We start from the raw sequence: 22,184 nt of genomic DNA on the forward strand, positions 1-22,184 counted from the left end.
GTGTCTTCTGTAACTTCATTTAGAAAATGGATCCTGTCACTGATCTTATAGCAGAAATCAATTGTGGCTAGGAAGGTAATGCAGTCAATTTGACTGATCTATTTTCAAATTGTAAACACACTGCCCTTAAAAAAAAAATATGCAATTTTGATGAAAGTTCCCTGTCTGTAAAATCAGAATATGTAAGTTGTATTTATGTAAATGATGTAAATATCAGAATGCTGTAAGTGAGGTCTTAGAAAAATCAAGTAAATGGTTGGGTTCTTAGGAAGAGGGACTGTGTTGTATAGGATAACGTGGCTCAGTGATCCTGTGGCATACAACCTCCTTAGAGATGTCCTAGGAACTGCCAAGAAAGGGTGCCAGCTTGCAGTGATGAAAGAAGTTGCCTCCCCTGAAAATTCCTTATACCAGTGAAGTGACAGATTAAGACCCTCTTCTAATAAAGTTATCGATAGTGTGAAAACTTGAGACTCATCAAATTGTCCCATTACTTATCCTAGTACATTATTTTTGATGGTGATCCACCACATAGAAAGAACCTGGCATTTATGAGACATTATGGAGCCATGGACAGAGTGGAGGACTGGTTTCAGGTCTCCCCTCTGACTCTGCGTGTGTAACTTTGGACAGATCAGTTGCCACTTCTCGTTCATCTTTAAAAGAGAAGCAACTTTTCTCAGAACCACAAAGGTAGTAAATAACAGAACCAGGATCCAGCTTGGATCATCCGAGTCCAAACCACTGTTTGTTTTCCTGTGGAATCTCTTATGAGTTGGCCTGCCACATCCATATTTCAATACTTTGTCATCTCATTGGGATGTTATTTTCTTCATTCGTACAAATCCTGTTCCATCCTTGCCTTCTCATTTTGGTCCATTCTTAGTTGTTCACTCTCTTTGGAGAGATTTTGGGGTGACTGTCCAATATGCTAGAGGCCTTCCTTTGGTCATGCTTTCTGGTATAATGCTTAGCCCAATTATCTCTCACCCTTATAGGAGATGCCCATATCAATCTCACCATTATAAATGTATCTCTTCCATTTGAAACTGTCTCGTTAGTACATTTCCTTCTCTCCCTCTCTGCCTCCCTCCCTCCCTCCTTTCCTTTCCTCCTTCTCTCCCTTCCTCCCTTGCTTCCTTCCTTTTTTTAAACTGAAACTCTTAGGAAAATTAAATCTGAAGGGGTGTGTGTGTGTGTATGAGTTAATTTATAATATTTTCTATAGCACTTGGCTAAAAGCTTAGCCCATTTATATAGTGCTTTTAAGATTTGCAACATACTTTTACTTATATTGTCTTATTTGATTTAGCTTGATTTAACAACAACCCTGTGAAGTTGGGATTGCTATTGTATTTTTACAAATCAAGAAACTGAGTCACAGAGGAGAACTAGAGATCATTATTGATCACAAAATAGAAGATTTTGATTACATCAAACTAAAAAGTTTCTGTACAAACAATACTAATGCAAACAAGATTAGAAGGGAAGTAACAAATTGGGAAAATATTTTTAAAGTTAAAGGTTCTGACAAAGGTCTCATTTCCAAAATATATAGAGAACTGACCCTAATTTATAAGAAATCAAACCATTCTCCAATTGATAAATGGTCAACGGATATGAACAGACAATTCTCAGATGATGAAATTGAAACTATTTCCACTCATATGAAAGAGTGTTCCAAATCACTACTGATCAGAGAAATGCAAATTAAGACCACTCTGAGATACCACTACACACCTGTCAGGTTGGCTAAGATGACAGGAACAAATAACGATGAATGTTGGAGGGGATGTGGGAAAACTGGGACACTAATACATTGTTGGTGGAGTTGTGAAAGAATCCAGCCATTCTGGAGAGCAATTTGGAATTATGCCCCAAAAGTTATCAAACTGTGCATACCCTTTGATCCAGCAGTGCTACTACTCGGATTATATCCCAAAGAAATACTAAAGAGCGGAAAGGGACCTGTATGTGCCAAAATGTTTGTGGCAGCTCTTTTTGTAGTGGCTAAAAACTGGAAGTTGAATGGATGTCCATCAGTTGGAGAATGGTTGGGTAAATTATGGTATATGAAGGTTATGGAATATTATTGCTCTGTAAGAAATGACCAGCAGGAGGAATACAGAGAGGCCTGGAGAGACTTACATCAACTGGTGCTGAGTGAAATGAGCAGAACCAGAAGATCACTGTACACTTCAACAACAATACTGTATGAGGATGTATTCTGATGGAAGTGGAAATCTTCAACATAAAGAAGATCCAACTCACTTCCAGTTGATCAATGATGGACAGAAACAACTACACCCAGAGAAGGAACACTGGGAAGTGAATGTAAATTGTTAGCACTACTGTCTATCTACCCAAGTTACTTATACCTTCGGAATCTAATACTTAATGTGCAACAAGAAAATGGTATTTACACACATATATTGTATCTAGGTTATATTGTAACACATGTAAAATGTATGGGATTGCCTGTCATCTAGGGGAGGGAGTAGAGGGAGGGGGGGGATAATTTGGAAAAATGAATACAAGGGATATATTATTAAAAAAAAATTCTAAATAAATAAAAGTATATGTAAAAAAAAAAAAAAGAAAAAAGAAACTGAGTCACAGAGGCTTATTAACTTGCCCAGGATCCCTTAGCTAATGATTTAAACTCAAGTCTTAACCATCTACTATCTGCTTCAATAAAGCAGATATCTAATTGGTAGTGGGAGAGTTAGGAAGGGATCGATGAAGAAAATAATTGGGAAGGGAGTAATAAGTACATGGAGTCTGAAAATAATAGGCCTGAACAAGATTGTGAAGGATTTTAAAAAGTTAGCCTGAAGAGTTCTTAATTTATCCTAGAGGCCAGACTAGCAAAGTGATGTGGTCAGATCTACGCTTACAGAAAATCACTTTGCTGGCTAATGTGGACAAGGGAGAGGAGGAGAGAGACTTGAGAGTCAGCGAGTCCAGTTAGGAAGACTTTGAGAGAAGTAGAACACTATCAAAGTGAGAGGAGATAGACAAGGGCTGAACCAAGATGGCGGTTCTGAGTAGAAAGAAGGGCCCTGGGTACAAGAGGTCTTTTGGGGAGAGATGGAGCAAGAGTTGACATTTGATTGTCTGTGAGGTGTGAGGGAAAGGAGTAGTCAGAAAAAATGCCAAGATGTAAGAATATTGGTTCCTTACGGAGAAAAGGGGAAGATGGGCGAGTAATGGATTTGGGGAGAAGAGGATGAGCTTCCTTTTGGACATGTTGAGTTTGAGATGCCTAAGGGATGTCTCAAGGGCAGATGGTAATTAGGAGCTAACTGACCTGGGGAGAGACTGTGATAGCAGATGAGGCAACCGAGAGACAGGAATCATTGGTAATTTTGCAGAGGTGAGGTTGCATTGAATGGTGAGGTGTAAATATAAATTATAAATAAAATAAACTTTATTAAATTATTAAAAATAAATAGCTAAATAAATTGAATTATAAATTATAAAAATAAATGATAACCTAAACAATATAGGGTGAGGGCGATAGCTTGAGGGCCCAGTAAAGGCTAATGAAGTATTTTTTTAAAGATTCAGTTAATTTGCTCATGTTTGCTTCAAGGAAGTAGGGAAGGAACCAGTATAGAAGAGGATGAAGATTCTAGAAAGAGGTGATTGAGGTTGCCATCTACTGGGAGGAGATAGGAAGCAACGGAAAGGTTGGTGTTGACCAATATTAAGGTTACCTCATTGTTAGAGTTTGGGGAAAAGGAGGGCAGAGAGCCCAGAGGTTGTGAGATGAAAAGGGTAAGAAGTAATCCATGGCGTCAGTTTTCTCATTAATATAGGAGGCAAAGTCCTTAAATGTTTGAGGGAGTGAGCCTGCGGAAAAAAGAGGTTCGGAATTGTTTCCAAGGGAGCAAGATGGCAACTAGTTAGGAAGAAATAAAGGAACTTTATATGTTTTAAATTTTTATTTATTTCTCTTTTAAAATTTTACTTACTATTTATTAATTGATATGTACATTATATATTATACAAAATAAATACTATTTCTTTATTTATCTTACTGTGATAAGAAGTTGCTTGAAGTTGGATGACATGAATTGTTAAAATACCTGGATAACAGTTGTGTGGTTTCCCCTGTCTCCATTCAGTCAATCAGCAGTCAACCAGTCCCATTTGTAAGAGAGCTTCTTTGTGCCAAGTGTAGTGCTGAGCCCTGGGGCTACAGAGAGAGACAAGGAAACAAACACCAGTTGTCCTGTCAGGGTGTTCCTATTCCGACATGTGTGAGGAGCAGTAGCTCAAGGGAGGCAGGGAGTTTGATAATTGACTGTATAGATTTGAATTAGTTAACTATAAGATGAAAATAGAGAAAGGAGAAAGGTGGATTCAGAAAAGGACAAATTCTGAGAAAATAGGGAGAAGACATTGAGTTTCTCTAATTCCTCCTTAACCCCACTCCACACAATCAACGGTCAAAGTTTGTCACTTCTTCCTTCAAAAGACGTCTGGTTTCCAGGTCTTTTTTTGCTCAGGACCTCCATCTTTGTTCCAGTGTAACAGGAAAGAATCCTAGGGACAGCTGGAGAAAGAGAGGAGATTGTCCAGACAGATCAGAGGTTTTGATTAAGAAAGCAGGAGAACCTTTGCAGTTAATGGTGGGCTTTAAGGAACAGGCTAGCAAAGTCATTTAAGTGGGAAAAGCTAGGTGAACGTGACATTTCTCTTTATCTGGGCCTCAGAATATATAGAAAAAAGTGTATGAGCAGGAAAGGTAGAGACATATCTGCTTGTTGAAGACCGGGGATGCCAGGTAGAAAAGGGAGCCTTTGGAGGATTTTGAGTTTGAGGAGTGTCCTGAGCATCATACACGGGATTTAGCAAGTCCTCTTCTTACTGGCCTTCAAGGTTTCCATTCATTCAGCTAAGTTTTTGCTGGATTGTTGTCAATGGAAAAAATTTAATTTTCTCTTGATTTACTTTTTTGATAACATTTATAGAGCCCCTTAAGGTTTATAAAGCACCATATTTTTATCTCATTGGCTCCTTATGACAACCCTGAGAAATAGATGGAATCATTATCTTGGCTTTATAAATGAGCTTAAAGGACCTGCTTCAAGCCATGCAGCTAATAAATTTCTGAGGCAAAATTTGAACTCAGGTTTCCCTGCCTACACATACATTATATACTAGAGAAACAAACATGAGAAATATGTTTCTCATATATCATAAATATGTTAATTTTTAGCTTATTGCATTTTAATGTTTAAAGGAGATTATGACCATTATAGAGGAAGGGTGATGTAGTGGAGAGAATTCCAGATTGGGAATTACAGGCCATGAGTTCAAATCCTAGTCCTGACATTTGCTGCCTTTTATAACCTTGGTCACATCAGCTAAGTTCTCTGATCTGTGATTCTTTTCTTCTATGAACTACTTGAAAACCTTTAGAAGTTATTCTGGCTTTAAACTAAGGTGAAATGAAAGCAGAAATATTAGCTGAAGAAGGAAAAGAGAAATTGGCTAATTTTAGACTTTAGATTAGATTGGAGTTTCCAGCCTGCCAACCTAGATGCATTAATATTTTTTAAACAGGTAAAAAAAAAATGCTATGAAATACATTGTGTAAATATAAAATATCCAGAGGGAAATTAGAAATAACATCTCAGCTTCTAATTCCCTTGCCAGCATTTGAAAGGCAAGAACATATTGTAAAGAGGTTTCAATCCCAGAAAAGAATTAAATTAACTTTGTGTTACAGCTGAGGGAAGGGACCAAAGAGAAACTCAAGAATAAACACACTTGAGAATTTTACATTGAATAAAATGAAGCTAAGTTCCATCATCCACATTATTTTTCTCATACTCTGCTACAAGTTTCTAAGGCCCTTATAGTTGTGTTATTTTGTTGTTGTTGTTTGAAGGATACTAGAATGTAGTGGTATGAGAGATTTTATTTGATGTTCTTTTTATTATGTATAAAGATGTTTACCAAAAAACAAACAAAAAAAAACTCCCCCCCCCAAATATAATAGAATTTTAGAGATTTAATTGTAACAGGCCTGGCAGACAAATAATTTATCATTGTGGATGATAATGATCTTTAATTTATACTGTTTTTCTCCTCTCCCCCCCCCCCCCAGTATTTTTTTTTTAATTTTTTTGCCTTTTCTTGTACTTTTTGAATAACAACCTCTTATCAGTCCACCCTCTTCCCTTCATCCTAATGCCATCTCAGCAGGAACTTTGTGGGAGTGGGTTGAGAAAGATTCTTAAAGTTTTTTCCCTTCTAGGAATTTTCTAACCTTTTTTTTTTCTTCCATCATTCTGTGTTTTTATTAGTTGTTTTTTAAAGAAGGCTTGAAGGGAGAAACAAGAAAAATGATTTGCAAAGTGATGCTTACATTGAGAACTGTCTTTCCTTTTAAGTTTTAAGTTGGATGTCTGATTTTTATTTTTAGCCGAAGTGGAAAAGGACCAGAGAAGCCATACAGGCCACTTGTTCACCTTTCTCTCCAGGAGTAGAGAATGGCAATGGGAGACAGTCAGAGATGGAAGGAGGGTTAGTGAGAGCTGCTGAGTGACTTGAAGTTATGATTAATTCTCCTCCATAGCACCCCAGTTTAGGGCTGGCAACCTGTTACCTCTTTAATTTGCCCCTGCTCTGTTCTGTCAGGATTATATAATAACAGTGAGGAGTCACTGTTGGCTTCAGTTGCTATTTAGGAAAAAGTAAAATAGGTTGTATGGGGAAAATTTTTCAGGCAAAATATTGAAAAATGTGTAATTCTCCAAAACATTGTGTTGGGAAGGGCATGTATTAGGGGAAAATATATGCAAGTAAGTAATGGTCATTAGATTGAATTTACAAAAATTCAATTATTATTGTCTTCCTAAAATGTTTTCCTGAAAGTGATAATATTTCCTAATGTGATTGTTCAATCTGACTACTTGTCTTTTATTTTTTTGGGGGAAGGAGACTACCCGTCAGAAAAGAAATGTCTATAATCACAGATCCATTTATTACTCTTCCTCATAATAATTGCCACTAGTTTTGCTATTTAATGTAATTTGTAGTGTAACTTTTGATTGTTAAAAAAAATCTAGAATATCCTACATTCTTAATATGTGCTTGTTGGTTCTCTCTGCTATTGAAGTATTTAATATACATTAAATTGAATCTCACAGTAGACTATTGGGGACGGAACTTCCCAAATTAAAAAAAAAAAAAAAAAAAAAGAAAGGCAAGATGAATAGATGGAGAAGCAAGTAGGATAATTTACTGGAGCCATGTCCTTTAGAAGAATCAGAAATGTATGTCATTCTTGTGACCTGCCCCTTGCAATAGTTTTTTTTTCTTCACAATTTACATGTTTTCTTTTTCCTCTTCCTTCAGGTCTGGAAGAAAGTACATCAGAGACTAGAACCTCACCAGATGAAGATGAAAATGATAAGAAATTCATAAAAATGTGGTTCAGCCCTCGTAGTAAGAAAGTCAGATACGTCCTAAATAAAACTTCAGTGCAGACTCAGCCACAGCCAATTGAGGATGAGCGGGTTTATCAAGCCTTTGAATTTACTTCCTCATCTCTTGAGCGAGATTCTCCCCAGAAGCCTAAAAAAATTTCCAGAAAATCTAGAAAAAAGCAGAAAAAGAGGAGTTTAGCTGAAATTAATCAAGAATGGAATTTGGAGGAGGAAAATCAAAAAGAAGTTCAAGAATCTGATCAAAGTATCAGTGAGAAACTCAAAGAAAAGTCTGTCTCATTCTGTTTCCAGCCCTCTGTTCTTGAGCCCCCAGACCTAAATGATGGTGTGGATTTACTAAGTTATATCTCTATGACAGAGGACAGTCCTGCTGAAAAGGCAGATGAGATCTGTCCATCATCGACCACGCAGGTAGATTCTGTAGAAATCGAGAGAAAGAGCAAGGTAGCATCATCTTTTGGGGATTCTCTTGGTGAGAATAGTTTTGTATCAGAGACATTGCTGTCATTGAACAATGGTGGAACAACTGAGAAGCAGCCTTCTGACTCCTTTGTGGTCCCTCTTTCTAAAAGACCTAGAAGAAGAAGCCAGCAGAGAGCCAGAAGAACATCAGTCACTCAAGATATCCTTACAGAGTTGTTGCTGCCATCTGCAGAAAATGCATCTCCCAAACCCAAATGTGTGGTTGATGATCCATCATTAAGAGCAAGGAACAGTGATGTATTAAATGACTCTATTAGCTTTTCTCCCTCAAAATCTTCTAGTACTCCATCATCATCCCTAATGAATAGCCCTTCCCAGTCGTGGATGGTGGCTAGCCCTTCTGCCATGAAGCTTTCTCCCACCAGCCCTTCTGCTGGGAAGCTGTCTCCCACTAGTCCTGTCATCATCAAGAGAAACCATAGAGGAGAGACTCCACTCCACATTGCCTCTATTAAGGTAAGCTTGCTGTGATGAACATCAATTTAGAATAAAAAATTTTAAAAATATTACTTTTGGAACATAAATAATACCTCTGGAATAATAGCAAATATGATGACTATGAAGTTTCTTGATTTCTTAGAAATGTAGAAACAAAATTTATTTTTTTCTCATATTGATACATATATACACACAGATAAATATATTTGTATTTCATATGTAGATACACACATGAATATATATATATGTATGCATATGTATTAAAACATAAAATAGGTTTAGATTTTAAAAAATTGTCTTGTTTTTGTGTCAATCTGATTTCTTTTTCCTCTTTCACTTAAAACAAAAAATAATACCTCAGGAATAATGGGAAATATGACAATTATGAAGTTTCTTGATTTCTTAGAAATGTAGAATCAAAATTTATTTTTTCTCATTTACATATATACATACATAGATATGTATTATATATAGATACATGCATGTGCATATATGTATGTATAAATGTATGTATATGTATTAAAATACTCATATAAAATAGGCTTACATTTTTTAAAATGTCTTTTGCTTTTGTGTCAATCTGATTTCTCCTTTTCTTCCTTCACTTGAAACAACAAAAAAATTTTCGAGTAAACCGAAGTGACACAATGACTTTATCTGACCAGGTATGCTGCTTGCCATATCTGTGTCCTCCACATCTTTGTTGAAAGGAAGGTGATGTCTTTGGTTATCACTTGATAGGAACTGGTATGGTTCGTTTCAGTTCCTATCAGACTTCAGCTGTCTTTTTAGTGGTAATCACATTGTTTATGTGATTATAGTTATGTATTCTTTTGCTTCTGTGTTTTCTTCCCTTGCTTGTTGGTTCTCATTTTCTTTGTTTTTGATGAGCAGTAATATTCTAGTTTCATATACCACAGCTTTGTCTGCTTCAGTTTTTCTCAGTTGATATGCTTTTATATTATCTCTTTCTCTTTTTGGGGGAAGGGGAAGGCAGTTATGTAGAGTATTGTTGTTTTATATTGCTGTTGTTCAATTGTTTTCAATTGTATCAAATTCTTCGTGACCCCCTTTGAGGTTTTCTTGGCAAAATACTGGAATAGTTTGCCATTTCTCTCCAGCTTATTTTATAGATGAGGAAATTGAAGCAAATAAGGTTAAATGATTACCCACAGTCCCACAGCCAATCAAAACCTGAACTCAGGACTTTCTGACTCCTGGCCTGGTTCTCTATCCACTCTGCCACAAGCTGTCGCCTTATGCTATGTTACCTCACCTTGTGTATTCTTTAGTATTTAGTCATAGGAGTAGTGGGAAAACCTAGTGCAATCTCACAATCCTGCATTTTTTTTAGGATTATTTGTAGAGCTAAAAGGCAAAGGATTGGGAAATTTACTGGCCACTAGGTAAGGGAGGACTTAAAGAGTTTGTGTATGTGTGTGTATACATACATAGACATATACATACATATGTATACACACATACATGTCTATATATGCATTTATCAACAGGCATTTATTATGTGCTTATTCTGTGCCAGACACATTCTAAGCATTCAGGTTAGAAAGTAAAAGTTAAATCTCCGTCCTTAAGAACCTAATGTTCTAATTGGGGAGACAACATATTGAAATCAATACATACATAATAAAGCCAGGATAGATGGAAGGTAGCCTTGGAGGGGGAAAGAGCTGTGGGTGTCCATTGATTTACTGTTTCAGTCTGTGATACAACACACAGTGAGATTGGACTTCTGCAGATGCCTTTTAGGTTCCTCCACCCCCCACCCCCCCACTGGGCACTGCTAAAGCATGCCCTGTAGGAGAGAACAGGTAGCAGCACATTATGCATGCCCTTTGTGAGGTGGTGCTCAGAGGGAGCAGGAACTCCTCTGCATGAAATTATTCCCAAGCCCTTGCAATTCATAATTTTAGTTCCATCAGTTGAAAAACTGCTCATACTATTTTTTTCATCATCTTTAAAAATATATATTAATTACTATTACAGTGTAGTCCTTAATATGCTAGTATGTATTATAATAATTTTCCTCTCAGAAGATTGATTTCACTAGTGAAGCAAAGAGCATTGTTATTTAGTAATTAGTCATGGAAGGGATAGCAACATACTATATATAGCTAGATGATTTGAAGGCTGCTTATTTTAAAAAAAAATAAAAAAATGAGCTTTTAAATTGAAGTTTAAAAATTGTCCCACTGGAGCTTTCAGTAGAGTGGCAGGTTTAGCATTTTTCTTAGCAAAAGTTAGTTTGCTTAAACATTAACTTATCTGATCTCACGCCCAGAAGTTCTTTTGTCCTTTATTTCAAATGGGGGGATCATGACATTAGAGAGATGATACTGTGAAATGCAAGTGAATTGGATTTAAATGAGGGAGGGCTGTGCAAAGTCTCTGGAGACATTTGGGTCTAGTGGCAAAGTATAGATCAAGATGATTGGTGATGGCCCTGCATGCAGTGGGAGATTTTGGTTGGCCTTTTTATGCTAAGGTCTTCAGTAGGTCTCAGTTTGACTGAAGCAAAGCCCAATCAATGATTAGGTTAGGTAAGAAAAGAGACAGAGAATGGCCCCTTTTACCTAGTCAGAAATAAGGAAGACCTTCAAGGTTTCTGGCCCAAACAGAAATAATTGCTATTTACATAGGGGGTCCAAATCAGGATCAGTTGAGGCTTGGTACCCATTGATGGCCAGTTCTCGAGAGCCAGATTGATTAGGGCTTAAGGCATGGTCCTCTAGAAAATCTAGCTGGTGAACCTCAAGATATCTTGTAAGGTTTGTTACTCCCCCTCCCCCAAATTATATTCTTTTGGAGACAGTACCCACAGAGAAGAATACCTTATGTGAATTGGGGAGAGGGAGGGTGGAGGGGAGAAAGAAAGTGTTTTCTAGATATTAAAGGTTTGTACTCCGTATCCCCATTTTTGGAGCTGCAGAAGAATTTTAAATCCTTAGATCTGCTTTAATGGTGGAGTTATTGAGGATATAGATGAGAGAGAAAGAGGGGTAGAGAGAGAGAGAGACAGAGACAGAGACAGAGACAGAGAGACAGAGAGAGAATGAATGAGAATGAATGTGTGTGTGTGTGTGTGTGTGTGTGTGTGTGTGTGTGTGTGTGTGTGTGTGTGTGTGCTAGTATATTTCAACTATGTAAATGCAATCTATGGATTATGGCGTATATGCAATTTTCAACTTAAAAATATATGTGCCTGGATTTCACAGAAGCCTCAAATGTCAGAAAGTCTAATGACCCAAAATGTAGTGAACGTGTTCATGAAAAGTTGTGTGGGTAGAATGTCTGTAAATCAAATTTTATTCTTACTGCAGTGAGGAATATTAGTTCTTAAAGTTAAAGGAACCCTGCAGGGAATTCATTTTCCCCAAAGAAATTTTTTATTTGTGAATGAGCTTGCCTTTGATTTACATAGTGATAATGGGTCACATTGATATTGAGGTCTCTTAATTATCAGATGAAGTAAGTTTGTATTTGTACATCAGATTTGCTTCATTTGAAGGACACATGCAATGCTTTTCTTAGCTATTTCTTTGTGACTTCATTTGAGGTTTTCTTGGCAAAGATACCGAGCAGTTGCTGTTTTCTTCTCCAGCTCATTTTACAGATGCGGAAACTGAGGCAAACGGGGTGAAATGCCTTGCCCAGAGTAAGTGTTTAAGGCCAGATTTGAATTCAGGAAGATGCATCTTCTTGAATTCTTGACTTGACAAGCAATTCAGTGCTTTAAAATGTGCTATTATTTTAAATAGTTTCCCATTTCCTTTCCTGACTCTTTTGGTGGATAGTTAATGTTTTTTGTTAAAAAGTGGGATCCCTTGGTATTTATTCAATATGATTCATTCTTATTGCCCTGACCAGCAATTGTTTTAATGCATGGCTAATGCCTGGTTTTCTATCCACTTGACCATATAGGTGCCTCTTTAAGGGGCAGATGTCACCAAAATAAATCATTATCTGCTTGCTAATCTAACATTATGACCTTCCGAAACCCTAAGACAAAGAATAGAAATTTGGTAATGGGCCATGTCTCAATGGCCTGATGGAAGAAGATTCATCCTGGCTTAGATATATCTGGTGCGGATTTAGTGAATGGAACTCTCATGGTCACTATGACAATATGATATTAGTGGAAACTGTTCAAAAATTGTCTTAAAAACTTTTAAATTTAATTAAGACACCAGTTCCAAATCTTTGGAGACCATTTTTGCTTTTGGCTTGTTGGTTGCCATCTGTGAAATGTAAAGCATATCTGGATTTATTTATTTCATACCCTGAAATATACATTACAAGCAGTTCAGTGCTTGAAAATGTGTTATATTTAAACAGTTTCCCGTTTCCTTTTTTGACTCTTGGTGAATGGTTAATGTTTTTCATTAAAAAGTGGGATCCCTTGGAGTTTATTCAATCTAATTCATTCTTCTTATTGCCTTGGACAGCAATTGTTTTAATGCACGGCTAGTCAGGGTCCTTGGCACATGAACATCTCACTCGCAGGCAGGGCTGCAGACTTTATGAGTGTAGACATTTGAGAAGTTGCTGCTGAACTAGCTGCCACAGAGCAGCGGTGGTTCTGCTGGAGATGGATGGGCGTGCGCTTTTGTACTGCAGGACTCAGTCAAGCGCTCTCCCTAAAACTGAGCCACTTCTGAAAGGCCCTGGAAATCCCAGCAGCAGACTCTCCGGTTAGAAGCTGACCATTTAGGACCTCTGAACGAGCAGCAGCCGAGATTTCTTCCCTAATGAAGTTAATTCTTGGTAATTATTGTCTGAACACCTGAATTTTTGGCCCTGTTCCTTTTTGGAACCTGGCCGACTGTGTGCGGAGCATGAAGTATAGTAGCAGCTGTTAACATGCAGGTAATTAATACAGATTTTGTACGCAAAGGGCAAGCAGACTGTGGTTATAGTCAAATTGATTCCTCGACTTTGGTCTTTTGTTTATTGCAAACATTATGGATATCCAGCACAATCTAGATCAGTAATAAAGTGTTTTTTAATTTTTTTGTTTGTTACTTAAAAATATACATATATATATCTTTTTATTGCATTTTAAGTTCCAAATGGTCTCCTTCCTTCTTTCCCCAAAGAAGAAGAGAACGCTATCTTTGATTCAACTATACACCTCTCCAGAAGAAAAATCTCTCCTAAAACATGCCCAGTGAGAGATCATCTAGATCCCAGCTTCTTAAACTGTCACTTGAGACCCCTGAATGTGGGGATTATGAAATTATTGTTTATTATCAGTAAATGTTTGGTTTATATACCTGTTTTATACACCTGTATATCCAGAGTCAAGTAAAACCTTGGACAAAAAAGTGAAAAAAGTTTGAGGCCCTGGTCTAGACTAGTGATTCTCGAACTTTTGTTCTCCGTGTCCCTTTATACTAATTATAAATTATTGAGGATTTGTCCAAAAAGATTTGTTTATGTGAGTTATATCTGACAGATATTTATCATATTAGAAATAGAAATAAAAACTAATTTTAAATTTGTTTTGTTTTCAGAGACCTCCAAGATTCTCTGGACTTCCTTTTATACTTCTATTTGTCAATAGACATATTTCTACTTATCAGTTCTTACTGTGGAGGTAGATAACATCTTCCTTCATAGATCCTGTGTAATTGATTTGAGAATTTAATAATATTCAAAAATAGGTTGTTTATAATTATTCTTCAAACAATATTGCTGCTACTGTATACAGTGTTCTCTTGGTTCTGCTCATTTCACTCTTCATTTTGTTTTTCTAAAATCAATTAGCTCATTTTTTTTAGAACCCAGTAGAATTACAATTAGCAATGAAGCTTTCATGTTGGATTGACCACTTAAATCTAAAAGCCTATCTGATGAATGCAGGTTCCCTTGAATGAATGTAGATAACTGTGAATCTGTTGAGAAATTTTTCTGAGGTCAAGACTCTATTAATTAGGTATTTTTGTAACAGCTCACTATTTTCCATTTTCTTCACTTTTCTGGCCTGACATGTAGGGCGTATGATGTTAGGTAGATCCAGTGTTCAGAAACCTTCAGTGACCTTGATGCTCTCTCTCTACTAAATAAAATTCAAATTACTTAGTTTATTCAAGCTACCTTCAACTCAATTTAGGAAGCATTTATTAAGGATCTATAGTGTATAATGTACCATTTTAACCCTTCTGTCACTACTCATCCTTCTAACCAAACTATGTCCCCTAAACATTGCTTATACCTTTGCCACCTTCTGCTTTCTCTATGCCTAAATTACTTTACTTCTATCTGTGGTGTTGACATTATTTTTGTTCACCTCTTAGCACAGTGCTTGGCACATAGGCATTGAATAAATTCTTGTTGAATCAGATTTTATTCCAAGCCCAGAACAAATGTAGCCTCTTCCATGAAGTCTTTCTTTACTCCTCTCAATTCCAAGTGATTTCTTGCTCTTTTGAACTCTTACCAAACTGTATTTCTTTTCAGCATTCTCAGTTGTTTCCTATGTTAGATCTATGTATATCTGTCTTATCTCTTCTTCCAAAATTGAAAATCACAAGGGCAGAGACTGCCTTATTTACTACCTCATGTAACACACTAACTATCCTTTCATAGAGCATATTCTTAATGTTTGTTGAATGAATAATAGATGGATTCTCTTGGTGGCCATAGAGCAGAAGGCTGGTGTTGGGGAACAAAAGATTTTATATTTTTTGTTTGAGTTTTAGGACCAAGGATCTCCTCATTTATCATTTCCATTTAGGGGAATAAGAATTCTTTGGAAGTTATGGTACCCTGCCTCCTCATACAAACTAATGCAGATTTTCAAATTCTGGGGTTTCATTGGGAGCATAAGCCTGCCAAATGCCAATCTCCAAAGGATTTCTTAATCACAGCTTCTCAGAGTTGGAAGGGAACACAGTAGCCAACTGGGCCAACCCATGGATAGAGGGTATACATAAAGTAGAAAAATCAAAGTGAGGTCAAATGCTGGCTTAGATACTTACCAGCTGTGTAACTCTGGGCTAACCTCTGTAGTTTTCATTTTCATTCTTCTGAAAAAATTATCATTAAAATGGTACCTTCCACCACAAGCCAACATTTGACCTCACTTTGATATTCCTACTATATGTGTATCCCTCAATTCCATGGGTCATAGCTGGCTTCTTATTCCTGGATATTATGAATCATTTTTTTTAATTAAGAAAAATCCATAATTTCTCATTGAAAAAGAAAGGAAAACATACCCTTGTATCAGATATATATATATATACTTAAGGAAAACAAATTTCTTCTGTGCCTTATAATTCAGTGTAAGATTATGCTACTTTTCTTGGGTACCATATCATGATGTGGTCTCATTGAGTTCAATCAGTCAATCAGTCAATACTTATTAAGCTCCCTGTTGTAAGCCAGGCACTGTTCTAAGGACTAGGAATATAAAAAGAGACAAAGGGAGCCTGACCTGAAGTGTCACGTCCAGGGTTTTCTTGGTAGAGATATTCGAGTAGTTTGCCATTTCTTTCTCCAGCTCATTTTGACAGATAAGGAACTGAAGCAAACAGGATTAAGTCAGGGTCACAGCTAGTAAGTAAGTGTGTCAGGCTTGATTTAAACTCATTTTTATTGATTCTATGTGTGATATTCTGTATATTCCTGGGTTTTGCCAATTGACAAGTTTTTTTTCTACCTAATAGATGCTCAGAACTTTTTGGACTCTTGATGACCATGCTTTTAATAATATATATTTGTTTAATATATATTTTAATAATAGAATAATATATTTTAATAATATATTAAATTTTAATATAATAGATAGTAGAATTTTTCCAGGAATAGAAGATCCCTTGAGATTTTCAGCCTCCATTCTTTTCCTTTCTTTATGAAAACCAGGACAAAGTTTTTGACCTGTGATATGTATCTCCTGTATGCTTTACTTGAAATTCCTTGGCTCAGCCATAGTTAAGTATTCAATTTAACTTCCTATACACTGTATGTTTGTTGTCTGTCTGGTCATGTTATCATAGGTTGATAGCATCTGTAATCCTTCACTTCTAGTTTCCTTTCCTTTTCTCTCATTATAAATTCATTCACCGATCTGTGCTTTGTCTCCTATTATTAATGGCATAGAGCTGCAGATGGATGCTCATTTCTCTTAGTTCTTATGGAAGCAGATTACTTCTTACTAAGGTGAAAAGAAGTCATCTTTATTAGCATCGCTCTCCAAGAAATAGAAAAAAAATCTCAAATGAACAAATTACTGCAAGAAGCTCTGTTGAGCTCTTTTCTCCCTTCCATTGACACGTTCAAGATTGCTTCATCCACATTTTGTCAGGTTGTCGGTTTAATACAGTTTTGCCAAAATTATAATAATGCATCTTAATTCTCTGGCATTTAATTATTTTTAATAATAAGTATTATTTTGATTACTTGGCAGTTTCTAATATAATACATTTAAGAAAAACTAATTGACTTCAACTGTAGTCTTTTAAACCACTAATTGGCAATATTATCAGACATTAATGGTAAATGTGTTATTTTTATAAATCATTTTGAATTGAACCACAGAGATTTTTTTCTTCCTTAAGTTGAATAGAAGTAATTTCAAGAAGACATTTAGGAAAGTTTCTTTGGCAGTTGATGACTTTAGCACTAACTATTAAAAAAGAAAGAAAAGAATATAGTTTTTTTTTTTCCCACAGTAAGAACTGTTTTTTTTTTACTCATCTTGATTCTCCCCCTTCAGTAGGCCCTTTGCAAAATGGAAAATTAACTGCCTATTGGTCATAGCTGGTGGAGTGGTATTGGGGTAGATAGTCTGTACGTGGTTCTTTTCCTCCACTTTGCTTATAGAATCATACATTTAGAGCTAGAAGAGACCTTGGAAACTATTGAATCCAAATCAATTCACAGATGAGGAAATTGAGCCACATGGAACTCAAGCCACCTGTCCATCATCACAGTAGTTGATGAGTGTCTGGGTTAGTATTCCAACTCTGGTCTCCCTGAGTCCAATATTCATCCCTCTTTGCCATTTAGTGCCCATAACTGGTTGGTGGTGACTTATTAACAGCCTGCCTCAACCTAGTGATGACCTGTATTGTATTTCCAGTGTTGTGTGGGCAGCCTTTCTGACCGATGTCTTAGAAGGGATATACTCAGGCATTATATTTGGATTTGTGACATGGATTTTTTTGTGGATGATGGGGCAGAAGCTTATTATACCATCCTATTTAAAGTAAACATAATTTACTTTGTTGGAGATTTTTATACTAGAGTAATAATGTACTTTCCATCCCCTTTACTTTTCTCCCACCTTTAAAGAAAAAAAAGAAAAAGAAATAATGAAAACTCTCTTATAACAAATAGGTTCAGGGGAATTGACTCGATCTCACGCTTATTCTTTGTTGAACTGGAAGTTATGTGTTGGAATCCTAGTGGCTGATATGAAATCATTGGTGCATGAAGTTGTATGACCCTTTTTCTAAGCTTGGAGTAAAGGAAGGAAGTTCCTTTTAAAATAACCTTAAAGGGATCTCGTTACTTTTTTCCCATTGGGTAGGCAGCGGGGTTTAAAGGGGTTTAATGCTAGAGAAAAGTTCCTTGGGGTACCCAAACATTTCAGGGGTGCATCTGGAGGAAATTATATCTCCATCATAGAACACAGGGTTGGAATATCCCTTACACCATGGCATGACTACTAAAGGGGGATAAGGACAGGTACTTCTAATACTAGCATCCCTTACTTTATTAAGCTTGAACCTGGTCATTTTGAGATATTCATCTGCTTTGTTTTAGGGGAAGCAGAGTAACCACAGTGCATCAATGAGTACGGCGTTTTTAAGCTCTTACTATATGCCAGGCACTGTGCTGGGCACTGGATTTATTATAAATACAAAAGAGAGTCTGTATTGTCCCGTAAGGAGTGTATATTCTATAACCATAAATCTGTTTTTATTTGCCAGAGTAAGACAGAATTATGGATATCAGGCAGCTCCAATGGGTTTATGTTTCTACCTTTATAAATACTTTTTTATATCAGTGTAACTTCTTTGAATTTTCTTCTGTTGAGTTTGGAGCCCAAATGTTCGGTCCCATGAATTTAAGTTTTGAGAAATAACATTTAATCTATTTCTTTTCAGAGTAGGGAATTTTGGGGAGGATATTTATTATGGTGATCTTAGGCCATAAGTCTGTAATGCAGGTTCACTTGACCTACCTCAGTTCTTGGAACATAATGGGAACTTAGTAAATAGATTTATTAATTGTTTGATTATAGGTACTCAAGATTATATGCTAATTTGATTGAGATTTTTTTTTTTTAAACAATTGGAATATAAAGCAGATTTGAGTAAGGAAGCTAGCTATTTATTCAAACTTTGTTTAGATCTTTGTCTACCTTAAATTCTGTAGGAAATCTATATAGTCAGGATTGTCAACTATTGTGGCCTAAATCCCATATGGAATTATCATAACTTTTAAAAAAAATATGATTTAAAAAAAATAAATGTCACAAAACCATGAATCCATTGTAAACGGTTTTATTCCTTTAAATATACATTAAATTTAATGTAGCCCTTAATTGGGCTACATTGCCTTACTTGGCTCTTCTTTGGTCTCTTCTGTCTACCTTTTTAAATGTTTTTGTAATGTTCTTTCCTCTCTTCCCCCAATACAGGGGTATTTTTTTTTTAAAGGGGTAGTTGAGCAAAATACGTTTGTATTGGAGTAGTTGTCAGGAGTTTTATTTCTCTTTTTATACCAAATGAGAGCCATACTGTGTCATCAGTTTTTTGGAGTCATGATTGGTTATGGCCTTGATCAGAGTTCTTAAGTTGCTCTAAGTTGTTTATCTTTATATTGTTATTGTGGTCATTATAGAAAAGGTTCTCCTGGTTCTGTTTACTTCACTCTACCTCAGCTCATACAAATCTTCCCTAGGTTCTTCTAATTCTATCCCTTTTGTTAATTCTTACAGTGCACTCTTTATTCCATTACATATTTTTTATATATATTATATTATGTACATATAATTATATATGTTATATATCATGTTATACATACAAATAATATGCATGTCATAAAGTATATCTATATCTATTATATATCCATATCTCAATTGACAGACATTACCTTAATATTCCCGTTCTTTGCCAGGTTCCATATTTTTTCCCAGGAGACAGTGGGCTTTGGGACCTATATTGATTGGTTCATTTGATATCCAGCTTGAGTATTAACATGTTTTCCCAACAAAGCATTCAATCCTAAGTGATCTGCAGAGTGATCTTATAATTTACTGAGAAATACAACATATGCAAACAAATATGACATGGATCAGGGAGTCACAAATGGACTGATTCCTAAAAGCTTGAGACCCAGCCTTATGCTCAAGACTTTTTATGGATCTGTTACTTTTTGTAAGAATTTATATTTTTTCATTTGAATGATGACTTTTCAGTCAGAGAAATTTCAAATAATATTTCCCCCACATATATACAAGGAAATCTAAGATTCTTTAATCTCTAAATATTGCATTGCTTTGAAAGTATAAAATCAAAAGGACTTTGCAGGACTATGTTGAACTTGAATACCTACAAATGGTTAGTTGAGGGTTGAAGACTCCAGACAAAATATTTCTTACTCAAGACAAGATGTGTAGAGATTGGATTGGGGTATCATTTGATAATGATCTCCTTAGCAATATAGTGAGTTATCACAAAGTTCAGAGAAAGAAATGGTCTCAGTTATAAGGGGGCATATCTCAGAATATTTAAAAAATATTTTAGTGGAAAAAGAAAACCTGCTGTGTGAATTGCTTTTTGATGGAAGTAGTGTCCATTGAAGTATTTGTGGGACGTCCAATAGGTCCTTTTCAAAGACAGCTTATGTGATTTTTGTATTTTTTTCATATCTTTAATACTTAACACAGTGCCTGGATTATAGTAGGCATTTAATTAATACTTTCTAATTGACTGATTTACAAGAGGGAGTCAATAAATTTGATATAACCTGCTCATACTATTATTATCAAAACAATTTATTACAGAAATAGGAACATGCTCTGGGTTCCTCCCAACGTTATCATTCTGATGATCTTGATGCAATTATTGTAGCTACTGTTAGGTATTTTTCCTCCTTCAGAGGAAAATCTTTTCGGTATCTGTGAATTTGTGTTCTTAGTACAGCTTTAAGTGGCCCCAAAACTGAAAATCAAAATTGAGTGGAGGGAAGAGAAGGAAGGAACTTGAATTTCACCTATAATTTTTTCCTAGAATTTCTTAGAGAACATTCTACACAAGTAGAATCCTAGTGTGGGAGGACTCCTGTTTTGAGGGCCCTGCTTTTTTTTTTTTTCCACTTAAAAGTGTCCACAGTAGCAATCACTGGTTACTACTCTTATCTGGATGATAACTAAAAATTATTGAATTGCCCTTGTTGAATTTCAAATTTTTTAAAAAAGTTTGTGAGCTTATATATTTACTTATTTTTGAGCGTATAGTTTAAAAGCATTCATACTGCCCAGACTACAGAGGGCTGGTCAACTCTGGTCCTGTTTTTCTACTTGCATATCAATTGCTCACTTCCTTTCTACTTTGTAATATACTGTGTCTGTCTCCTAGGAATTGAGCTATTCTTGAGAGAGACAGAGAGAGAGATGGATGGATGTATACATATATACATATATATGTTCTAATATAATAAAGTGTAAAAGAGTAAATGCCTGAATAAATCCTGGCATTTCTTTGGACAGAAACCAAAGTTGTAATTTCACTTGCATAGGGGACTCCTGGATATGAAAACTCCTTTTTTTTTTTTTTTTTTTTTTTTTTTGATCACTATCTTCAGCTACCTAGACTACTGAGAAATTAAGTCACTTATCCATAGAATGAATAAGGACAAGACTGAAAGCCAGGTCTAATTGGTTCTGAAGCCACCTCTCCTACCACTATCTAAAACAAAGTTTACTGCCTTGCCAAATTCCAAAGTATGGCCTAAAACAGTAATTAGGAAATGTTTGATGACATGAATAAAAATATAATTTATTGTTCTTGTTATTCATTTGTCTTCAGTTGTGTCCAATTATTCCTGATATCACTTGGGATTTTCTTAGCAAAGAAACAGGAGTGGTTTGCTATTTCCTTCTCCAAAATATATATATATATATTACACAAGTCAGTAAGCCACTGAGATTGTTTGGTTTGAATTTGACGTCAACTTTGCAAAATGTATAGAGCTCTACATTGTTTATTTTACTTTTACTACTGTGTTATCAATAAAAGCTCACTTCAGAACCATGTAAGAATAGAACTGCTCTGTTTAGCAGACAATTTATTTATTTATTTTTATTAATTTTATAATTATAACATTTTTTGACAGTATATATGCGTAGGTAATTTTTTACAACATTATCCATTGTACTCCCTTCTGTTCCAAATTTTCCCCTCCTTCCCTCCACCCCCTCCTGTAGATGGCAGGCATTCCCACACATATTAAATATGTTATAGTATATCCTAGGTACTATATATATGTGCAGAACTGAATTTTGTTGTTGTTGTTTTTGCAAAGGAAGAATTGGATTTGGACCTGAGGAGAAAAACAAAAAAAATGCTCACAGTTTACACTCATTTCCCAGTGTTCCTTTTCTGGATGTAGCTGATTCTGTCCATCATTGATCAATTGGAATTGGATTAGCTCTTCTATATGTTGAAGATATCCACTTCCATCAGAATACATCCTCATACAGTATTGTTGTTGAAGTGTATAATGATCTCCTGGTTCTGCTCGTTTCACTCAGCATCAGTTCAT

The 22,184-nt window shown here is 35.8% G+C and overlaps 1 protein-coding gene across 5 annotated transcripts in view; it reads left to right on the forward strand.

Moving 5' to 3' along the window:
* The window catches only part of BARD1 (BRCA1 associated RING domain 1), a 125,366-nt gene that overhangs the window by 33,245 nt on the left and 69,937 nt on the right, over positions 1 to 22,184 (forward strand). For all 5 annotated transcript variants that reach the window (XM_074298766.1, XM_074298765.1, XM_074298764.1 and 2 more), the window contains one exon: positions 7,375 to 8,405. In XM_074298766.1, the coding sequence (XP_074154867.1) occupies positions 7,375 to 8,405 (1,031 nt within the window). The remainder of the gene's footprint in view (positions 1 to 7,374; positions 8,406 to 22,184) is intronic.

This window comes from Sminthopsis crassicaudata, chromosome 3 (genome assembly GCF_048593235.1).
Source record: "Sminthopsis crassicaudata isolate SCR6 chromosome 3, ASM4859323v1, whole genome shotgun sequence".
Lineage (NCBI taxonomy): Eukaryota > Metazoa > Chordata > Mammalia > Dasyuromorphia > Dasyuridae > Sminthopsis > Sminthopsis crassicaudata.